The 21,451-nt window shown below is 41.3% G+C and overlaps 1 protein-coding gene across 1 annotated transcript; it reads left to right on the top strand.

Moving 5' to 3' along the window:
- The first annotated feature begins 584 nt into the window (after positions 1-584).
- LOC147613685 (mitogen-activated protein kinase homolog NTF4-like) lies at positions 585-4,708 on the top strand. Its single transcript, XM_086781645.1, has 6 exons — positions 585-896; positions 1,137-1,266; positions 1,441-1,578; positions 2,756-3,094; positions 3,650-3,833; positions 4,183-4,708. The coding sequence occupies exons 1-6, from the start codon at positions 715-717 to the stop codon at positions 4,353-4,355; spliced, it is 1,146 nt and encodes a 381-aa protein (XP_086637771.1). The 5' UTR covers positions 585-714; the 3' UTR covers positions 4,356-4,708.
- The last annotated feature ends 16,743 nt before the right edge of the window (positions 4,709-21,451 follow it).

Genomic DNA, 21,451 nt, shown 5'->3' with positions numbered 1-21,451 from the left:
AAGAATCCCTATAGACTGATATAGACTTTGCATTAAGAAACAAAGTTATGAGTGGCTCGAAGTTTAAGATTGAACCTAGATTACAAGGTGGTGAATATAGTGCATCCTCCACCTCTAAGCATACATGTAAGACAGGTCAACAACATTGAAATGGGGCATGAGGAAAGGTATAGAATTAACTTTAGGGCCCGGCTACGTTTTTTTGGCTGGCATCATGCACGTTTTTGGGTATTTTGGACGTTAAAAACTTGCAAAAGTAATTCTAAGCCGTCAAAAAAATACACGTAAACTGTGAAAAAACTTGCAGTTTCTCATCCTTTCCGATCTGTCGAGTGTGACGGAAGGGCGCGCGGGCGAATGGCGGCCCTGATTAGGAGTATCATAGCCAAATCAAGGGTTGGTAAAAGCCAAATCAAGGGTTGGTAAAAGGCTCTTATTATCTTATTAGGATAATGAATTGCGTGAAGAATTGGGAGTGCAAAGGAGGTGCGTGTAGAATTGGAGTGAACAGGTTGTGTGAACTGACTCTAGAAAAGGGGGCACACGTGCCCTTTGTGCACTATACAAGGGGCAAGAGTACCTCCACCATCCTTCATGCACAGAACTATTATTAAGAGCCAGAAGCAGCCCTTCTCTGAGAGCTTCTTCACTGTGGTTACACTGCCCTCCTCCTGAGATCCTCCTCCTGTTCTGAAGCAATCTGCTTCAGAAATCATGCCCCAGCAGCAAAACCAGTTGAGATCCTCCTCCATCCCAGACTATGATGATATAGAAGGAGTGCCCACCCATGGTGGCAAATTCGTGGAATACGATGTGTATGGCAACATGTTTGAAGTTGCTGCAAAGTATAAGCCCCCCTTTTCACCAATTGGGCGTGGCGCTTATGGTGTTGTTTGGTAATTAAGAGCTCTTAATCCCTCTCTCCCCTCACTGACCTCTCTTAATTATCTTTCAAACTATTTTCAACCGCATAATGCAGCAGCTTTGTCATTGTGTAATTGGTCATTACCCTCAATCGATGGGTTTCTGCGATCATGGCTAATTTATCTTCAATTGCATACTGCAACAGCTTTGTAATTGGTCATTAATCACCCTCAAATCACTGCTAATTACTTTTCAATTCCTGCTTTTCTCAGTTCCGCTCTTGATTCTGACGCAAATCAGTTGGTTGCCATCAAGAAAATATGCAACGTGTTCGATAATTTGGTTGACGCTAAGAGAACTTACAGAGAATTGAGGCTTCTACGCCACATGGACCATGAAAATGTGCGTGTAAATTCCTTTTCTAATCAATATATTGAGTGTAAATCAGAGTTTGGACTTTGGATAATCTGTTTTTTGGGAAGTTTAATGCTTCAATCAGAGCTTGAAATCGCTAATTTTTGCAAGGCTTAACACTAAAGAAGATAATTGGTAGATTAAAGCGGAGGTTACGTGCAGGTAATTGCGATTAAAGACATAATGCCGCCCCCAAGACGGCATGCTTTCGATAATGTTTATGTGGCGTATGAGCTGATGGACACAGATCTCAACCAACTGATACGCTCGAGGCAAGCTTTGACGGAGGAGCACTGCCAGGTCTTATGGTCTCTCTACTCTACTTTCTTCCAATCGCCCACCTTAATATATTTGATTATCAACAGTGTTTGTTGTTCTCAGACAACATTTTTCCCAACAATTTTAAAAACCTTCCACCTCAAAATTTGCGTAAATTTTAAAGGTTAAAAAAAAAGCAAAACTATAACTAAAATCCCTTAAAATTTGTAGGTTTTTGTGAATTGTTATTTTGAAATTCGAAGTTTATTTTTCAAAATTTGTCATTCACCTCTATGGGTTTTTCGTGAACACTCATTATCAAGCAATACTAGCAAATTGGTCTATTATGATGATTTTTTCATATAATCAATTGCTGATATAAAGTTTTCATATAATGAAATTATGTGTGGCACGTGTGCGTGCGTGCTGTGTGTGTTGGAGGCAGTGCTCTAAAAAGTGTTTTTTTTTAACCCTTGAAATTAGAAGGCAATGCTTAGGCTTTAGAAAATCACTAGAAATCGTATAAATACCTTGATTTATAATTAAAAATGTACAAATTTAAACACTTAAAATTAAAGGCAATGCCGAATTCCAACCAAGATTTCTAAATTTCAGCCAGAAAAATGACACTACAAATTGGGTTATGTGAACACTAGTTGGGGGATTATGTAATCAATTAGCCATTCAAAGTATTTACCTAATAAAATTGAGGGTGGTGGTGGGTGGAGGGACAAAATTGTGAGGGGTGTGTGTGTGTGGGTGTGAGAGAGAGATATTCAATCATGTTATCAATTGGTAATGTCAACTATTAATCTAATGAATTTGTGTGTGTGTGTGTGTGTGAGAGAGAGAGAGAGAGAGAGAGAGAGAGAGTATGAGAGATTCAATCATGTAATCAATGGGTATGTGGGTGTGTGAGAGTGTGAGTGTGAATCATGTGAGTGGGAGAGAGAGAGATTCATCATTCAATCATCTAATCAATTAGTGATATCAACTGTTTACCTATTGAAATTGTGTGCGTGTGTGTGTGTGTGTGAGAGAGAGAGAGAGAGAGAGAGAGACTGATTAATCATGTAATAAATGGGTCTAATGAAATTGTTGTGCATGTGTGTGTGTGTGGAGTTTTTATCGACAAATTATGATTATGTTAATTAATGCAGCTTATAATGTGACATAAAACACTAACATGTTTGCTTTTTGATTGACGGTGTAATTACAGTATTTCTTGTATCAAATATTGAGGGGACTGAAGTACATACACTCGGCGAACGTGTTACACAGAGATTTAAAGCCGGGGAATCTACTGATTAACGCTAATTGTGATCTTAAGATCTGCGATTTCGGGTTAGCAAGGGCAGCGTCGAGCTCGGAGGTGCACTTCATGACGGAGTATGTGGTGACGAGGTGGTATAGGGCCCCTGAATTACTACTCAGCTCAGCCAATTACACAGGTGCCATTGATGTCTGGTCTGTGGGCTGCATCTACATGGAGCTCCTTACCCATGAGCCCCTCTTCCCTGGCAAAGATTACGTCCATCAACTCCGATCCATCATCCAGGTATCATAATTAATCAACCCTAACCCATAGAGGTATCATAATTAATCAACCCTAACCCATAGAGGTATCATAATTAGTCAACCCTAATCCATCACTACCCCCCCCATGCTTATCTTTGCCTTTATCCTCTTACTTAATTAGTGCTTGATCTAGCTCCCATCTATCCTTAACCATTGCTTGGATAAATATTGGTGATGCCGTAATCATTACTAACTTATCTTTTTAACACTTCATCATCCATGACCCATCACTAATCCCTCTCCTAATCCCTGCTTGATGTTATCACGAGTCTATTTTGCTCTTATTCTAATACATATTTCGATCAATCGTCGAGATATAAGGCAATAAATCTTCACCCATCACTGGCCTTGCGTTAATAATCTCACCTTAATCACTCTTTAATCAATTATATTTTCTGGCCAACTTCCGCCTTCTTCCTCACTACCTTAGAAGCCACCATCCCTAAACTTGCCATAGTCTGGCCTTGAGCACTGGTTGATTAAATAGCTCCTTAATCTCCTCTTAATCAGGTCTGCTTTGTTGTGATTAATGCAGCTGATTGGATTGCCAAACGACTCCGAATTGGAATTTGTGAAAAGTGAGAATGCGAGGCGATACCTTCGAGAGCTACCACGCTATGAGAAGCAACCTTTGCAAGAAAAATATCCTAAGGTGTCCCCATTGGCCCTTGATCTCGTGGACAAGATGCTTGCATTTGACCCATCAAAGAGGATTTCAGGTGCTCCCATCACCCATGTTTGCCTTTTTCTTTAAATTAATTAATCAATGAGGAGATGATTTTGGTTTGGGATTAATTAATCAATGAGGACATGATTTTGGTTTCAAAGGTTTGGGATCATAAATTTATATTGAGTGATAGTTTCTAAAGTCAGATCATATTCAAAAGCTCAAGTGATCCCATTGCCAAGATGTTCATCATATTCAAAAGCTCAAGTGATCCCATTGCCAAGATGTTCAATTCTAGCATGTTTGAGATTCTTTACATTGTCATGTTGTTTGATGTTTTTGTGTGTTTTAATTTCTTGATGTCTGATGTCTCCTAAATTTGGTGGTTTGCATTTTTCCAGTCGAAGACGCACTTGCCCATCCTTACCTATCATCTCTCCATAACTCATGTGATGAACCAAGCTGCCCGTCTCCCTTCACCTTCGACTTTGAGGAGCAAAAGTTGACAGAGGATCAAATTAGGAAGCTCATTTACAAGGAAGCAATACACTTTAACCCAGATTATCAAGATTAAAAGAAAGTAAACCAACCATCTATGTTTTTTGTTTACAATGTGTCATGTGCCATATGTATTTCATTGTTTCTTTGCCTCATAATACACCATAAAAGCACCCAACATATCTTATACACCATCATTTTGAAATTATAAACAATGCTTTCTCCATGGGAAGTGGGGGCTTGAAAATGTACGAGTTTTTCATCCAACGTAGATGTAGAAGTGGACGTTCCAACTGTAGAGTTCATAGGTTGTGTGTAAAGCCATTGTAAAATTGTGCAACCATCAAGCCTTCGATGTATGCAAATGCATATGTAAATCTACCCAAATTGGGGATTTCCATTAATAACTAACCACTTTCCATTACTCTCTCTCTCTCTCTCTCTCTCTCTCTCGTTGTTGTGTGCACATGCATGTTTATAAAATATGGCTTAAGTCAATTACAAAAGTTGGAAATTATAATCTATACATTTGTAACGTCATTTATATAATGGCATTTATTCAATCTTATTGGTTTATCTATCATAGAGAAAAAACTCTCTCTCTCTCTCTCTCTCTCTCTCTCTCTCTCTCTCTCTCTCACATCTACATAGAGATATGTAGCAGTGTTATAATTTGACTAGTAACATCTCACTAGAGCTTCTCAATTCCCTCTTATTCTAAGGGCCTTGGAGTTCACATATAGCACATGGAGAAGGAGTTGTCATAGAGTGATGTGGTGTGCAAAGGTAGTAAGAGATACATGAATATTATAAGGCCCAAGGGTAGGTAGATGCGCATGAGAGAGTATAACATACATGGAATTATTTTTTGCATGGCATATAAGAAGGTGACGGGAGAAGTGCCACACACCCAATTAACCATGATGAAGTGGCAAACAAGAACCAAGGCCAAGTTAGCGGTCTAACAAGTGGATTGGCAAATAAATGAGACTATGGATGAGTGACTCATCAAAAAAGCAAGTCATGCGACAAGTGGATCTATAGATGGTGGGTGAGTGGACAGTGGACATGTAACTCGGTAGAGACATGTGATGCATTGTAGGTGAAGTCGTTATAGACATGTGATGCATCAGCCAGGTGGTGATAAATTGTTCGGTTGGTAAGTTTTATAGAAACCATTATTGATATAATTTGACAAGAACCAACAAGCCATAAAAACTAGTCTTAAGGGGCCTTCCTATATACCTATAATCAAACTGACACTAAGGGTTTTCCAAAGAGGCACACTACCATGGAGAAATTGAAAGGGTTTTCCAAAGAGGCACATTACCATGGAGAAATTGAATGAAAAGAAAAGAACCATACACATCTAAGAAACTAAAAATCTCTGTCATGATAGGAAATTTTGGCCACAAGTCCAAAGAAGCCATTTCCCATAAAATCCAACCAATTAGTGGCTAAAGAGGGGACACTTTTGGCATGGCACTGGCTTGTATCCATCACATGCATTTTAAGAATAATATTCATTAGTTAAAGATAGTGTTATTGCATCTACACATAATCTTCATTAGTCTTAATGGTGCCACTCTCGTGCAAGTTAGTCCACACTTTTGGCGCATGGCACCAGCCATCACATGCCAAAGGGAGTGTTGCATCTAATCATAATCTTCATTAGTCGTAGTGGTGTTGCTCTCGTGAAAGGTTAGTCCACACTTGGCATGGTACTAGCTTGTATCCATCACATGCCAAAAATAACATTACATCTAAGCATAATCTTCATTAGTCTTAGCGGTGCTCTCGTGTAAGGGTAGTTCAGACTCCACACCTCATCATGGTATAGGTGCAAGCCCACAACTCATGATGGCACAGGTGGAGGTTAACCATAGAGACCCTGTGCTAGTGGGCCACCAAGATCAAGTGGCAACTCAATGTTTGGACATGTGGTCAACACGAGGAAGAGTGGTGCCCATAGTAAAAAGTAACAATGAAATAATTACCATATATAAATAGAGATAGAAAATCAGTTTCATTTTACAAAGGTAAAAGACTAGTAGATACCGATTTCAATTAAGAATACATTTCTTGATATAATCAAATGGGCCTATGTTAGGCAACATAACATAATGACAAGTGTACCACTCTTGATTAGGACCAAAAACCATTGTTTTTGCCTAAATGCACTACATCTTTACATTCACCACACATCCACACTAATCTAGATTAGCATACACGTTAACACACTATATGGGCATGAGAAAGCAAGGAATTTTGATAATATAGTATCAAGATTAAAACAAGAAAAGCAACAATAAAGCCTACAAAGAGAAGAACAAGATGAGAGCATTCATAGCAAGGGGGGGCAGAACAACACCAAGAACAAAGATGGAATAGTGCATAGGATAGAACATTGACCTGAGCACCTTCATTTCAAATTTCAAAAATCCAAAAATCGTCCTTTCTCCCTGGTCCCTTTTCTCCCTCTTGTTTGGCCACGTGGAGAGGGGTAAATTATGTTTAATATAAGAACTAGATTGTCAACCCAAAGGGGAGCAGATAACTTGCATACATTGCTCCCTCACATAGGGAACCTTTTGTGACAAGGAGAGGGATGATCACATGGTCATAATTGGAACTCTTATGCATGGACCAATGGCAAACACATTATTACAAGGATTAAGATGCCTTCTAGTCATTACAAATGATTGCTAACACAAATATCACTACTAAACCTATAATATACAAGATGATACTTTCACATTCAAAACATATTATGAAGATCACAAAATTAGACAAGAGTTCATGCCACCCTACACCCCACATGTTGTGAGAGGAAACTTGATAGTCTCTGCACGAGGCTTTAGAGCCCCAGTTAGAAGCTTTTGGGTGGTGTGAATATGGGTAAAAGAAGCTGTAGGTAGCTTTTAGATTCTCTTGGTTTGATGCTTGGCAGTAGTTGACTGAGGTACATCTAAAGAGTCCTAGAATAAGCTATATTGGTTGATATGCATGATAGTGATACATGGATGCATACATTTGACATCCTCATAGAGCCTATTTATATGGTTAGGATGAATTTTTCAAGGATGCAAGTCTAGGTGAGAATGTTTGTAAATAGTCATAGCATGTTTACCACGAAAGGATGATAGGGTAGTTGAGTTTACATATCATGGTGCTGAGAATGGCTCATGGCTAGCTGCATGATTGGGCTGGTGTGTTTTCTGTGTTCTTTTTTTAGAGGAAAGGGAATGAGAGTGAGTCTGAGAAGAAAGAGAGAGAGATAAGGTTGATAAATTCATAGGGAGAGCTTCATCTTGCTAGGGGTCTGATGATGATAAATCAAATGTGCTAAATAACAGGGCAGAAGACAGGGAGAGGGTTGAAATTTTACATGACATAGAGCAAAAGGTCTATGGATTGGATGCTTTGTTCAAGGGAAATCGACGATAGGTGGCTAGATTTAAATTGATTAATCTCAAACATATGATGAGATAGGGTCAAAGGGATCATAGAAATAAGGGATGATTGATATAACAAGGGATGATTGATATACTTTGGATCCAAGTGTAATATAAGGAGCAAGGGATAATGGTTTCTCTGAACTTCCATAGAGGAACCAATCTCTCTGATTCAAATCTCAGGTCAAAATGATTATAGGGCTGGGCAGACTTGGGTTTGAGAGCTCAATTAGAGAGAGCTTGGTTGGAGAACAACCAGAGAGCTCAATTAGAGAGAGCTTGGTTGGAGAACAACCACTTCTAAGAAAGATGAAGCATGCTTGAGTTGACTATTCATCCTTGCAATATCTCAAAACTAATCTCAATGAAGAGGTTAGTATAATAGCAAAGATAATCATAGAAGGGAATCAATGCTTGATGCTCACAAGGAATTTGAGGGGAGTGAGAACCTCTAAACTTGATAGCTTGAGAAGGAGCCCATTAGAGTTGTATCAAAGGTTGAGATGACAAACAAACATGTTGGAATCCCATTGATCTAGAGAACTAGAGAGGAACAAGGAGCTGCAATCATTCAACCATTTAAAGGGAGGGGATAAAGCTGCTGATTTAGAACACTTGACTCAATAGGACTCAAGTGGAATCATGTGGATAGTTATATGCTCTTGGAACTAGTATTTGGTGTACCCCATTTTCTCATATTTATATATTTGGAATAGGTGTTTGTGTACCCCATTTTCTTATAATTGTTCATCTCTCACTTATGTTGTGTCTGGTGTTGTCATAGAGGCAAATACCTAGAGCCCTCACATGTTTTGGAAAGAGAAGCTTTGTTTTAGAGCTTTGATCTGCAGGTTGGAACCCACTTTGCTTATCAACTTAGAGGATATAAAGTGTTCACAGGGAAAAGGTCTGATGATCAATTTCTTAGGAGTATTGAGTTGGCAACTTTGAGTATAGTAACAGGGATGAAGATGTATATAAGCTGAGGATGGTGGATATATTCTTGGAAGGACCAGCCATGGAATGGTATAAAGATGTGGATTATAGATGTTGAGAAAGGGAATTGGGACAGTTTGAATGAGCATTAAGGAGCAAAAATGGGAAGGAAGATAGTCTTTTAGACCTTTAGAGGGAACTTAGCAAACTGTACCAAGCATAGGATGAGGAGATGCCAACCTCTATGGGTAGGTTGGTGGCTGTTTGGAGAAGGATACTCAGAGCGCCCTGGGAGAGAACCAAGTACCACCCGACTTCTTAAATAAAGATAGGTTTATTGGTGTGCTACATGGGAGCATCAAGGAAAAAGTGGAGTTGAAAGATCCTAACACATTTGTAGAAGTTATAAGGATAGCAAGAAAATTAGGAAGATGGAGCTAGCCAAGAAGGAAGAAAGAGAGGGTGGGATGCAGATCAAACAGGAACAGGTTCAGCATGGTCCTATAGTGGATCCTCTGCCTATTGACATCATGCATTAAGAAAGGGGATTCTAGTGGAAGCTCCAAGGCTGGTGGAACCCAATAGGACTTTGAATGAAGATTCAAAGACTTATTGAGCAAATTGGCCATCTAAACCTTACTATCCAAGGGATTCAAAATCAAGTGAGAAGGCCACAAGGAGAGAGGCAGCCAAGAAATAGGTTGGAACAAATACAATGTTTTAATTGTGGGGAGAGAGGACACATAGCACCATAGTGTCTTCAGCCTACAAGGGAGCTAGGTGGGATTTATCCAATCACTCAAAGACAGGAAAGAGATAGACTTGAGGATCATAGAAATAGGGAAAATGGGAATCCATTGCCAACAATATAGAGTCAAGCTCAAGGTCCCATGGGCAATGTGAATATTCTGGAAGCTATTCTAGAGGAGATAGATCGGATTGATGTGATGGCCAATCAAAGGGCAAGGATACAAAGGTCAGAGTCTGAGGTAACAAATAGGGGAGAAAGAACCAAGAAGAGATTAGAGAAGGGGAAATCTCCCATGGATCAGGGTGAGTCTAACAAGGGAAAACTAAGGCCAGAAGAAGGAAGATTGGGATGGGGGATTTTCAGCTCTAGGAGAAGGTCATACAGCCTATTGGAAAATGTGAAACACAAGAAATATGACATTACATATGGGCAAAATTCCAATGTGAGAAGACAATGGCATAAGCTAGCATTAGAAGAGTGAAGATTAGAGTGCCTAAAGCAGGTGTGGTTCAGCTGAGTAAGGAGACTGATGTATTGCCTCCTGTAGTAGATGTTTGGATCGATGGTAGGAAGATAAATAGCACTTACATTGATGGAGGGGCTCAAGTGTGTGTGATTACTGAGGAAGCAGCTCATGCCCTAGAATTGGAAGTTACTGGGAAATCCATGTTCAGTGTGAAGATGGCTAACAGTGCCAGGGTGAAGTGTTTGGGGGTGATAAAAGATTTAGAGCTGAATGTGCTTGGTCAGAAGGTGAAGATAGTCATGCGTGTCATGCCATCTAAGGTTGGGGAATACCCTGTAATCTTGGGAAGACCATGGTTGATAGCAATGAAGTCTAGGCAAGATTGGTTATAGAGGATACACATACCTATTTTTGTAGATAAGCCAAATGATAGAAGGATTAGATATGACCTGAAGATAGGAAAGATCATGGAGCTGCGAGAAAATTTGGAAATGCAGACAACCTCATTGAGAGTTATGATGCATATTCTTCAAGCTCTTCATAAGAGACTGGTGAGATGAAGGTTTGGACCAAAGCTTGTTGGAGATGGAAATGGACATGTGTGGACTGCATATGGCTAAGATTAGAGAGAAGGGAAAGGCTGGAAATTAGGTAGGGTAGCTTGCCCATATTGAGAACTTAAATGTCGCAAAAGAGGAGCTAATGGAAATGTTGGATAAGGATCTTACTAGGGGGGAAGAAAAGAAGGATCTTACTGGGGGGGAAGAAAAGAAGGATCTTACTGGGGGGGGAAGAAAAGAAGCAGTATGGTCTGCTCCTTTGATAGGTATCCCAAACTGTTTGGTATACCCAGATGAGAGGGACTTCTAGTATAGTACATGAGATCAAGTTAAGAGAAGGGGTGCAGCCCATGGCACAAAAGCTGAAAAGGCTTGGAACTATTCTAAGGCATGTACCTGAGGTAGAGGTGACCAAACTCTTATAAGCTAGATTCATTTACAAGGTGGATGAATCAGATTGGGTGTTGCCTATGGTGATAGTTCCAAAAAAAGTAAACAAATGGAGAGCCTGTGTTGACTACAAACCCTTGAATGTAGCTTCAAAAAGACACCATTACCCCCTACAAAAATGCAGCTACAAAAAGACACCATTACCCCCTACCTTTTTAGGATGACATCTTTGATCAAGTTGTAGGGAATGAGAGATACTCAGTGTGTCATGGATTCAGTGGTGGATACTTCCAAATCAAAATAGCTCCAGAGGATCAGAGAAAGACAAGCTTCATTACTCCATGGGGGGTATTTTGTTATAGGGTCATGCCTTTTGGACTCTTAAATTCCTATGCAAGCTTTCAAAGTTGGATGGATAGGATATTGGGTTCTTTTGTGAGAGTCTTTATGGATGACATTTGCATTTATAGTGATAGGTTGTTTCATGTTGAAAAGCTGAATGTTGTTTTTCAAAGACTAGATGAAGATGGCTCAGTTAAATTCTGGAAAGCGAAAGTTGGCAAGAGCAATGAGGTCAGTGAGAATGAAATTTCTCTTGTGCCATCCAAGGTTGAGAGTCTATTACAGATGGATAGCCCCAAGACCACCAAGGAACTCAATAGCTTCTTCTAGAAGGTAAGGTATTGTCTAGATCATTCTGTATAATAATTGAATATATTTATCCCTTGCAGAAAGTGAGACGCAAAGGCTATCTTATGTTAATCCTTTGGGTTGATTAACACTTGGTTATATCCAGAGAATCCATCAAGGAAGCTATAGGCTTCCTTTCCTACAACTCTCTCGAGCACATGCTCCATGAAGGGCAATGGATAGTGATCCCGTATTGTGGTGGCATTGACCTTTTTGAGGTCTACGCACACTCGCACTTTTCCGTTCTTCTTGTGAACTATCACTATGGGTGATACCCATTCTGTGTGCTCTATCTCGTAGATGAATTCGGCATCTATGAGTCTGCCAATTTTCTCCCATACCATTTTGGAGTATTTTGGATTCATGGGGTATGCTCTTTTCTTTATTGGTATTGCTCCCTCTACCACGGGGGGATGGTTTGACCACTTATGGGGGTACACCCTTTATGTATATGTACTTCCAGGTTAAATAATCCTAGAATTCTGTGAGGAGAGCAACCAAATCTTTTTCTTCTTCAGCCGAGAGGTCTTCCCCTATGTAGATAGGCCTTGGGTCTTTTCCTCCCGAGCCTACCAGGTTAAGTTCCTTAACTTGATGAGACCATCATAAGAGGTCCCTGGCTCTCCATCATCATGAGTTCTTTGGACCGAGTCATATTGTACAAATCGATCGGCCATCTTAAAGGTTCTGAAGTGCTTGGGGACTTGTTTAGTCTCCTTAGCTTGAGTGCTTTCTTCTCCTACCAGTTTTTTTGGCTTCCTTTTCTATAAGCACTAACTTTTTGTTACGTGCCTTGCGCGTAGAGCGGCAAATATTTTGGGGTTCAGGTTGGGGATCAACAGGTTTCTTCAGTTTGGAGGTGATCGTATGTACCAGGAAGGAGGCATTGGCAAGCTCCTTTCGCCAAACTAGGCTGAAGTATGCACTTCACAACCCCTACATATTTCAGCCAATGCGCTTCTAAGTCAATAGGGAAGACTCCCTATGGAACCCATTAGGTTTACAAGTTCTGCGTGGATGGTTTTCCCATAATGGTTCCTCCTTGTTATCATTTCCAAGCTTATGATTCGCAACTTCGAGCAAACATGCGATGGTTAGCATGTAGAGAGACGTGATTTCTTGCCCGTCAGCAATGCAAACCAGGTTCTTGTGCGTCTTGGAAGTATTTCTAAGGTAGCAAGGATATGCATCCAATTCTCATAGTCTTCCGGGTTTGGGAGGGGTACAAATTCCATGCTATCCCTTTCTTCATCAATCGTTTTGTGACATGTTTGGCATAAGTGGACTGCAATGGAGTGGGTTGTTGTTACCAAATCCTCTGCAAAGGGTCGGCGGTCACTCATGGGATGGACCTTCCAAGTGCACAGGTTGATCTTGATTGTTTGGTCTTTTTTATATATAGATGTGATCCATGTCCCAATCATGGATCATTTTCATTTCTCTCATAAAGGGGTGTCCTAGGATGCAATCATATGAAACGGGTTGTTGGCCAAAGTTCATCACAAAGGTGTGTCAGAAGTTGGTCCCAATCTTGATCTTCAAGTCCCTCAAGAGGCCTATGCAGTGGATCCATCAACAAGTTTCACCAATAAGGCTGTGTCATCCATGGTAGGTGCTCCCCATTTTTCTCAGCATTGTTTACTGACAATGCTTACTCATGCCCCTCCATCTAAGATGGCAGTGACCTAAAGGCCATCGAAGGTTATGGGTAGTGCTAGGTTGAGTTCATCTACTTCGAAGTATTGCCCGAGTTTGTTAGCTCGAATAGTGGGGGTGCTAGTTATTCCACGGGGTTCTATGAATTCATCTTCATCAATCTCATTAAAGCTATCTATGTCTACAGGCTCTTGTATTCTTGCTCCTAGGCATCCTTTGATCCAATCTTTCAAATTCTTCCATAAGCTCAAGCTACCTTGGAGTAAGGTGCCAATGGGGATTTGGATTTGAGACGATATGGAGGAGAAACCTACAATATCCCTAGGAATGGGTGCAATTTCCTGAGCTGGATCACCTTTGTCTATTTTGAGGCTCTTACAGGTATAGGGTATTGGGATCTAGACTTCTGTGTCTATCCTTTTCGAGCAATCATTTCCTATGTTTTTGAGATACTCTATAACCAAGTTTCTCTAGTGGGGGGTAGTTACAATATTATAAGGTGGAAGTACTCATAGGAGTTCTTGCAATCCCTTTTTTAACCAAACACTTAGCTACTTTTGGTGAGTTCCTGCACAATGATAGCATTGCATGGGTGGTTGTTTAGCCACGTTGTTCAAGTCCCGTCCCCATGGAGTCAGGGTGGCTAGGTATATGGGGTACATTTGGTCTCTCTCCATCACATAGTGACTTAGGATCTGGGAGGGTGGGCTGTTTGATTTGAAGGGCTCAAAGGTGGTCCCTTCAGCAGCTTCCCCCTCATCACCTTCTTAATGATTTCAGTTAAGGTTAACTAACTAAATGAGGGTGATTTGAGGTAATGGGGGCTGTGTGGAAGTACAGGGGGTGGTAAGGGCACTTTTGGTACTATAAGAATTCCTCTCGAGCCACTTCACAGCCTGGTTGAGGTGCGTTATGTAGTGCTGGTGCTAGCAAGGCCAACGGTTGCCTAGGGTTTGCTAGCAAGGCTTAGGGTAGGGCTCGGGCTTGAGCAACTCTTTGGAGATAGCAATTTGCAATTTCGTGATTGCCCATATTTGGTAATAAGCGCAGTATAAAGTGGTACGGGGCCTCAAATGTGGGCACTCTGTGGTAGTATGGTTCGCTCGACAAATCGAGCACCACACTAACTCCCTCTTTGTGTAAAGATGGGGTTAGCCAACTCGATCCCTACCTCGGCAGGTTCTTCAATGTTGGGTCATTTACTGCATCAAGGCCGCAGCCAACTCGATCCCCGACCTTGGTCGGTTCTCTAATGTTGGGTCATTTGCTGCATCAAGGTCGCGGCCAACTATTCAACCTGTTGTCTCTTTGCCTTTCCCATCAAATCTTGTGCTAGTAGTTTTGAATGACGCCTTGGATGTGTCCTCATGCAGTTCTCGAGAACGAGTTCCCTTGAAATTATCCTCAAAGTCCATAGCACTCCAGTGGGCTAGAGCGTATAAGGAGTTGTGCAAGGGTACGTCCTTAAGGCCTTCAAGGAATCTCCCAATCAGCCTTTCATATGAGAACTTGTCTCTATCACTATAGCGAGAATAGAGATATCTCACTTGGTTAATATAGTCTCGGATGGTTTCTCCATCCTTTTGTTTCACATTGTGCAATTGCTCAACTGTGCTCCATTGGGTTCCTTGGCGAGAGTATCCAACTTTGAAGGCATCTTTAAAGGCTTCAAAGGTGGCCTTATCCTTGACCTTTAGCGATCTGAACCACTGTCTAGCTTTGCCATCTAAGGCACTCACCTTAACCTAGTTGTCCACATGGCCAAATGCTTCACAGATCTTATTAAACATTTCTAAATGTTGTATGGGATCTCCAGCTCCATCGAACTTGGTGATTAATTTAGAAATGTTGGCTAGTTTGTTTTGCACTTGTCTCAACTCTTGTGCTGGCTGAGTTGGTGTTGGTGTTGGCTGAGTTGGTGTTGGTGACATGATTCCAGAAGCTACCCCCTCCCTATTTCCATGGATATCCTCAACATTTCAAGAGTCACTACTACCCACCAGGTTGGAGATGGTGCTGGTTGGGATAAGATATGCGGGGGAACTGGGCCTGATGGATAATATACCATCCTTGTCTCAAGGGAGGACTGGTTTGTGCTTTGTAAGGTCCCATATAATATCCAAGGTATACCCCGCAGAGCTAGGTATTGTTGGTACATTGGTGCAGCGGGTTGATATGATTGGGCCAGGTAGGCTCTCACTCTTCAATAGGACATTTTCAGGTCCTGTGGTGGAGAGCTAGTTCCTGACCTCATTTGGCATAGGCCTACGGTCATGGTGTGAGTCAGCCGTTCTAGTGGTTGGCATGGCCCCCTAGACTAGTGGATTGGTTTGGGTTGGGTTACTTCCTCTTTGCCTGATTTTTGATCTATGGTCTTGAGGTGACATGGGCTCTCTTTTAGCCTAGCGTTCCATGCCTCTATCCCTAGGATGCGGATTGTCTGATTATGCATTTCCTAGGATAAAGTTTTAGAATCTCGAAGCAAGACTTCTTTGTGAATGCGTAGAGGACTCTGGGTCTTGCTCCAAGGTAGGTGGTATGTCCATGCACTAGGCAACTCGTCTTCCTATCTCTAATTCAGGTGTAGTGCGCCCCATGCTAGGATGCTCCTCACTCTCACTCATGCTATCAAAGACCAACACTATTTGGCTCCACACTGTGTTGACCAAAGGGTCTGATCTTACCACCAGTGAGGTAACGTCACGAAGATTTACATCATCAAACAAAGGGTTGTTTCGCACACCAATTTCCCCAAGCATAAGTGCATGAATGTGGGAAGGGGTAGTGTTGGATCCCCCCTTGAACTGTTTCTGATTTTTTAGAAATCTCTTTTGTTTGTGAAGGTACGGCTGTACGTTGGTTAAGGAATGGGCGTTTCTCTCTAGAAGGTACGGGTGTGGCTACTCAAAACACGGCCATATGCTTGTGAAAGACATAAACAAGGCTAGGTAGAAGGTACACGCATACGCTTAGAGGAAGACACCGGCATGTGCTTGAGAAGGACACGACAGTAGGTGGCTAGGCAAATGGAATGGGTGTACTCTTGAGGAAGGAACGAGCATACTCTTATGAAGGAACGGGTGCACAATTGGAAAGGTACGGGCATACACTTTTTGGATCAAGAAGATCTCTTAATTGTGCAGGGGTGACGTGTCTTGTGACAGCCACCCACTAATATTCTCCTAAAAGTACAACAGTGCACTTTTGTACCCCTTTTTAATGCTCTTTATGCCCTTATAAATGTAATTTATTCTCCTTGAATGCCCCATGCTCATATTAATGAAGCATATTTGGGAAATATTTGCGTAGAAGGAAGGTACAGCCATGGCTCTAAAAAGCATATGGCTGTACTCTTCTCATAAGGCTGGCAAAGCCAAAAAAAAATGTGCCTATCCTTCTCCTAAGATTTTGGGTCCTTCCTTGATGATTTTTTGTGAGTGGCTTAAGCTAGTCCCAAGCTACTCAATGGTACCTAGAATGCTTAACAAAGCCTATTTTTGTAAGACTAATTAAGGGATTAAACTACTTATGCAAGTTTTGACAAATGTTGAAGAAATCAAAAATTCATGAACTTCAAGAGCAAAGTTAGGCACTTACTTGTGTCTCTTGCTTCTAATAAAGTCTCCCAAGATCATTATGCTCTAGTGAACTCCATGATTGAAGTAGACAAGATCAAACAAACAAACAAACATATCAAACATACAACCACCGGTAGATTTGCATTCCAACCAAACTATGCAATGACTCTAGCAAGTGATAGAGTGCAAAGGACCCTAAGCTAAATGCCCATCCCCTGCCCATCCCCGGTAGCAGCACCAAAGATGTTAACCAAATCAACATACTACCTTGCACAAGAGAGGCAGAGAAGAAGAGAAGGAAGACCATGCAAGGATCTAGCACTTAGCCAACCCTAATGAGGGTTAACTTCCCAATGTGAGGCCGCTAGGGGCTCACTCCACCTCCACTTATGTAACTCAAATGAAGTTTCCACAAGCTAGGTAGAGAGAAAAGAGGAAGGGAGATATGGAAAGCTCTACCTCTACTCCATGCCTTTATGTATGCAAGAGTGATCTCAAGAAGAAGACAAGAAGAAGGAGAAGAGAAGGCAAGACAAGAATCATCACCTACATGCACACACCACAATCAAGTAAGCATGCATCAACCAATACAAGCCTACCACCATAGCCACAAGAGAGAGAGAGAGAGAGAGAGAGAGAGAGAGAGAGAGAGAAGGAAAAACTCAATTGTGATAATGAGATTGTCCCTTTTCATATTTCATAAATCACTTATATACATGAGCTCACTTTTTATAATGGCCAGTTGCCCATTTACAATGGGGGGCCAAAATTGACTTCCTAGCTCTATGTACATCTAGGCTCATTCTTGTGAGACCGGCATTACACAAGTCATAAGGTCGGTCATCCCATATATCTTTTTCATGAAGGGCTTAGCGTAATTACATGATAATGAGTTACAAGAAGTGTGACCCCACTTGAAAATGATGTTAACCAGTGTGGTTAATAGTAGACATTGAGGGGGTTTTGGAAATCAATGTTCCACCCTTGTCACTATCACTATGTGAGGTGATGGGTTACTCTATTTTGTAAGCCCCACTATATCAAGAGTAGTCATTATGTTGAGCACGTAGGCACATGCCAGTCCCCAATTTGAACACTAGATGGGTTACTCTATTTTATAAGGCCCCCTATATGAGGAGTAGCCAAGCACTCACCAGTCCCAAGTTTAGACATTGGTTGTTAGAGCCATATGGAGCTGATAGTTAGGAGATACCTTATGGAGACCATGCCAAGTATGATGCATGTTGGCCGCACACTTGGGTAGAAGGAGATCTTCTCAGGACACCTTGTTCTTGGGTTATAGGGCTTGAAAAGGTGCTCAGATAACTTCAAATGAGTCTAAAGGCTATGCATAAAACAAGGTTTGTGTTGTAGTCTAATATGATCCCAATCAATGGGTGATATGGTCGACTTGCTCCATATAGTCATAGGGTCACCGACATAGGTGATATGGTTAATTTGGTCCCATCATAGGAGGTGGTCAACATAGGTCAACCTATGTTACAACTAATCCTGGATATTATATATAGACTAGTTCATGATAGTATTCATATAACTAACCCTGGACATTATATATAGACTAGTTCAATAGTCTTCATAGTCATATCGAGATGACTGCACTATATGTCCTTATATGTGGCATCGTCTACCTAGATCATCCTTGTTAGAGCACATGAGTGGGTGGATACCATTGGTTTGTAATAGTAATTAAATATTATTCTTCATGTCTCTTGTGCAAACAAGTTTCTTTGTCTTGTGAGACAAGTTTCACACAGTGAGATAGTTCTACAATTTTTCATGTTGTGTGTCTCTTAGATGTAATGTCCCTTGTTGATTCTTATATCTATGCTAATTCTTCACTAGGTTCATGTTGAATCTGTGTCTCGTGGATGTAATGTCCTTGGTTGATGCTTATATCTATGTTGATTCTTCACATGGCTCATATGACTCTAGAGCTCTTGCTTAATCATTTATGAAGTTAATGTGACTTATTGGCATTGGTTCCTTGTATTTATTTTATTCTTTTTTAATGGAAACACATCTTCTTAGAACCTAACATCTCTTGAGATTAACACTTGATTTGTGTTCAGGTTCCAAAATCTTTATCCAACTGATAGTTCTAGGTATATCCTACCATGATGTAGGCCACTCCACATGGTTATAGCTTGTGTTTCTTATATTTTAGCACATGTATAAATGATTGGCATGTTAAAATGTTGAATTAACGTACAAAAGAGCTATGGAGGATCAAAGACTAGAGCTAAGTTAAAACACATGATAAAGAAAGATAGTGGAAAATAATGTACACAACACAAGAGTGAACACAAGGTTAGGCAAAACAGATTGATACATTGATTCGTAGGTGAAAAGATGCAGGGGAGAAGAGATCTTGAGCTCTTGCAAGCACACACACACTCACAAAACCCTAATAGAGAACACACAAGGTGAGAGGCTGAAAATCTTCTTCTTCTTCACTCAACCTCAGCACACCATATACAAAGATAAGAGTACACACATATGAAAAGGTACTCAACCAAATACATACTAGGGTTCTCTATAGTGTGAACCCAACTAAATGAGATGGCACTATAACTATGCCAGCCTCTAGAATGGCTCACACAGCCTGTCATCCCACTGGCCGCATATCACCCATGATCTCACTAACCATGCCAGTGGTGTAAGTGTGGGGCCTATCCCCCAGGCGGGTCATTAGTGTCCACCGCCCCACTAGATGAGCTCGATATCTCAACACTCCCCCTCGAGCTCAACTCCATCTCATGTACACCAAGCGAAGCCCTAAATATGCGAAGCTTCTCTATACCCAATGCTTTGGTGAAGATGTCAGCTACATGATCCTGTGTAACAAGGTCAACGTCTCCTACCAAAACCTTCTCTCTTACAAAATGGTAGTTGACCTCTATATGCTTCATGCGAGCATGAAAAACTGGGTTCCTGGCCAACTGTATACTGCTAATGTTGTCACAGAAAATGATAACTTGTCTATCTACTGATAGACCCAAATCTGCAAGTAGCCTTCTCAACCAAGCTACCTCACATGTTGCCATAGCAGCATCCCTGTACTTGGCCTCTGTACTGGATAGAGCAACCGTAGGCTGCTTCTTGCTGCTCCAAGTCACAGCAGCAGTCCCCAAAGAAAACATGAAGCCACTAGTAGATCTTCTATCTGAGATACTACCATCCCAATTAGCATCTGTGTACCCATGTACACATATTTCTGTCCCAGTTTCATAAAGTAGTCCACAATGCAGAGTAGACCTCACATACCTCAGTATGCATCTCAATGCATCCAAATGCGGCTTTCGAGAGGAACCTGCATAAACTGACTCACCAACCCAACAGCATAGCTCAAATCTAGCCAGGTGATCATCATGTAGATCAAGCTTCCTACTATGCGCCTATACATAGTAGGATCCTCCAAAATCTCTCCTGAATCTGCACCACTCAACTTGCCATTCTGATCCAATGACACTGAGATAGGCTTACAGCCTGTCATACCATACTTGGATAACATGTCTAAGCCATACTGTCTCTGCAGTAATCCAATACCATGTGGTGACCTAATCACCTCAATGCCCAAGAAATATCTGAGCTCCCCCAGATCCTTCATCTCAAACTTCTGTCTAAGCAAGATCTTTACATCAAAGATCTTTGCATCATGGTCCCCCGTAATGATCAAGTCATCTACATAGATGACAACAAGCACAACCCCTCTATCACTGTGCCATGTATGCATAGTGATGTGCCACATAACCATCATAGGTAAACCTTTGCACAGGATTCTTCACTCTTCCAGATCTTTGGAGCTTTGCATTCATGGCTTCCATCACTGTTATGTTTTACTTTGTACACCCACTTGCATCCAATAGCTTTCTTGCCTTCAGGCAATTGCACTAAATCCCAAGTCTCATTTCCATACAGTGCATCCATCTCCTCATCCATAGATTTCTCCCAACACACATTTCCAATAGCCTCATCAATGCATGTGGGCTCTACAACCTGCACAACCTTTGCCATGTATGCATAGTGATGTGCCACATAACCATCATAGGTAAACCTTTACACAGGATTCTTCACTCTTCCAGATCTTTGCAGCTTTGCATTCATGGCTTCCATAGCCTTCTTTACACCAGGTGTTCTCATAGCTGGTATCCCAAGCTCCTCATCAAGGCTCATCTCTGAGCCACTAGACTCTCCATCAACATGAGAATGCCGTACAGAAATGTCAGGCATACTAAGGGACTCAACCACTTTCTCTTTGCCTTTATGTGATGTACTAATCACATTTGCAGGACTGGTATTATGACGCAGCCTGCCACTCCCATGGTCTATCAATTGAACCACTAGATGAGGACTCTCCTGGTCCACTCAAAGACTGTGATTGCTGACTTGCATTCTGTGCGACCACATTTCCACTCACATCAGCCCCAAAACAGCTTCTTTTTCAGCAGCATACCAACTGCTCATCTCATCAAAAACAATATCCCTGCTTACCCTCAACTCACGTGTAGCAGGGTTATAACACCTGTATCCCTTTTGCTCAAGGGAATACCCAATAAACACACATTTTTTAGCTTTTGGATCCAGCTTAGTTCTCAGCTCATCTGGCACATGCACATATGCAATGCATCCAAAGACTTTCAGATGAGACATATCAGGTTTTCTGCTAGTA

The sequence above is a fragment of the Cibotium barometz genome, chromosome 43 (assembly GCF_041138505.1).
Source record: "Cibotium barometz isolate CiBa-2024 chromosome 43, ASM4113850v1, whole genome shotgun sequence".
Lineage (NCBI taxonomy): Eukaryota > Viridiplantae > Streptophyta > Polypodiopsida > Cyatheales > Cibotiaceae > Cibotium > Cibotium barometz.
The sequence above is the reverse complement of the archived record's forward strand: the minus strand, read 5'-3'. Positions and strand labels throughout refer to the sequence as shown.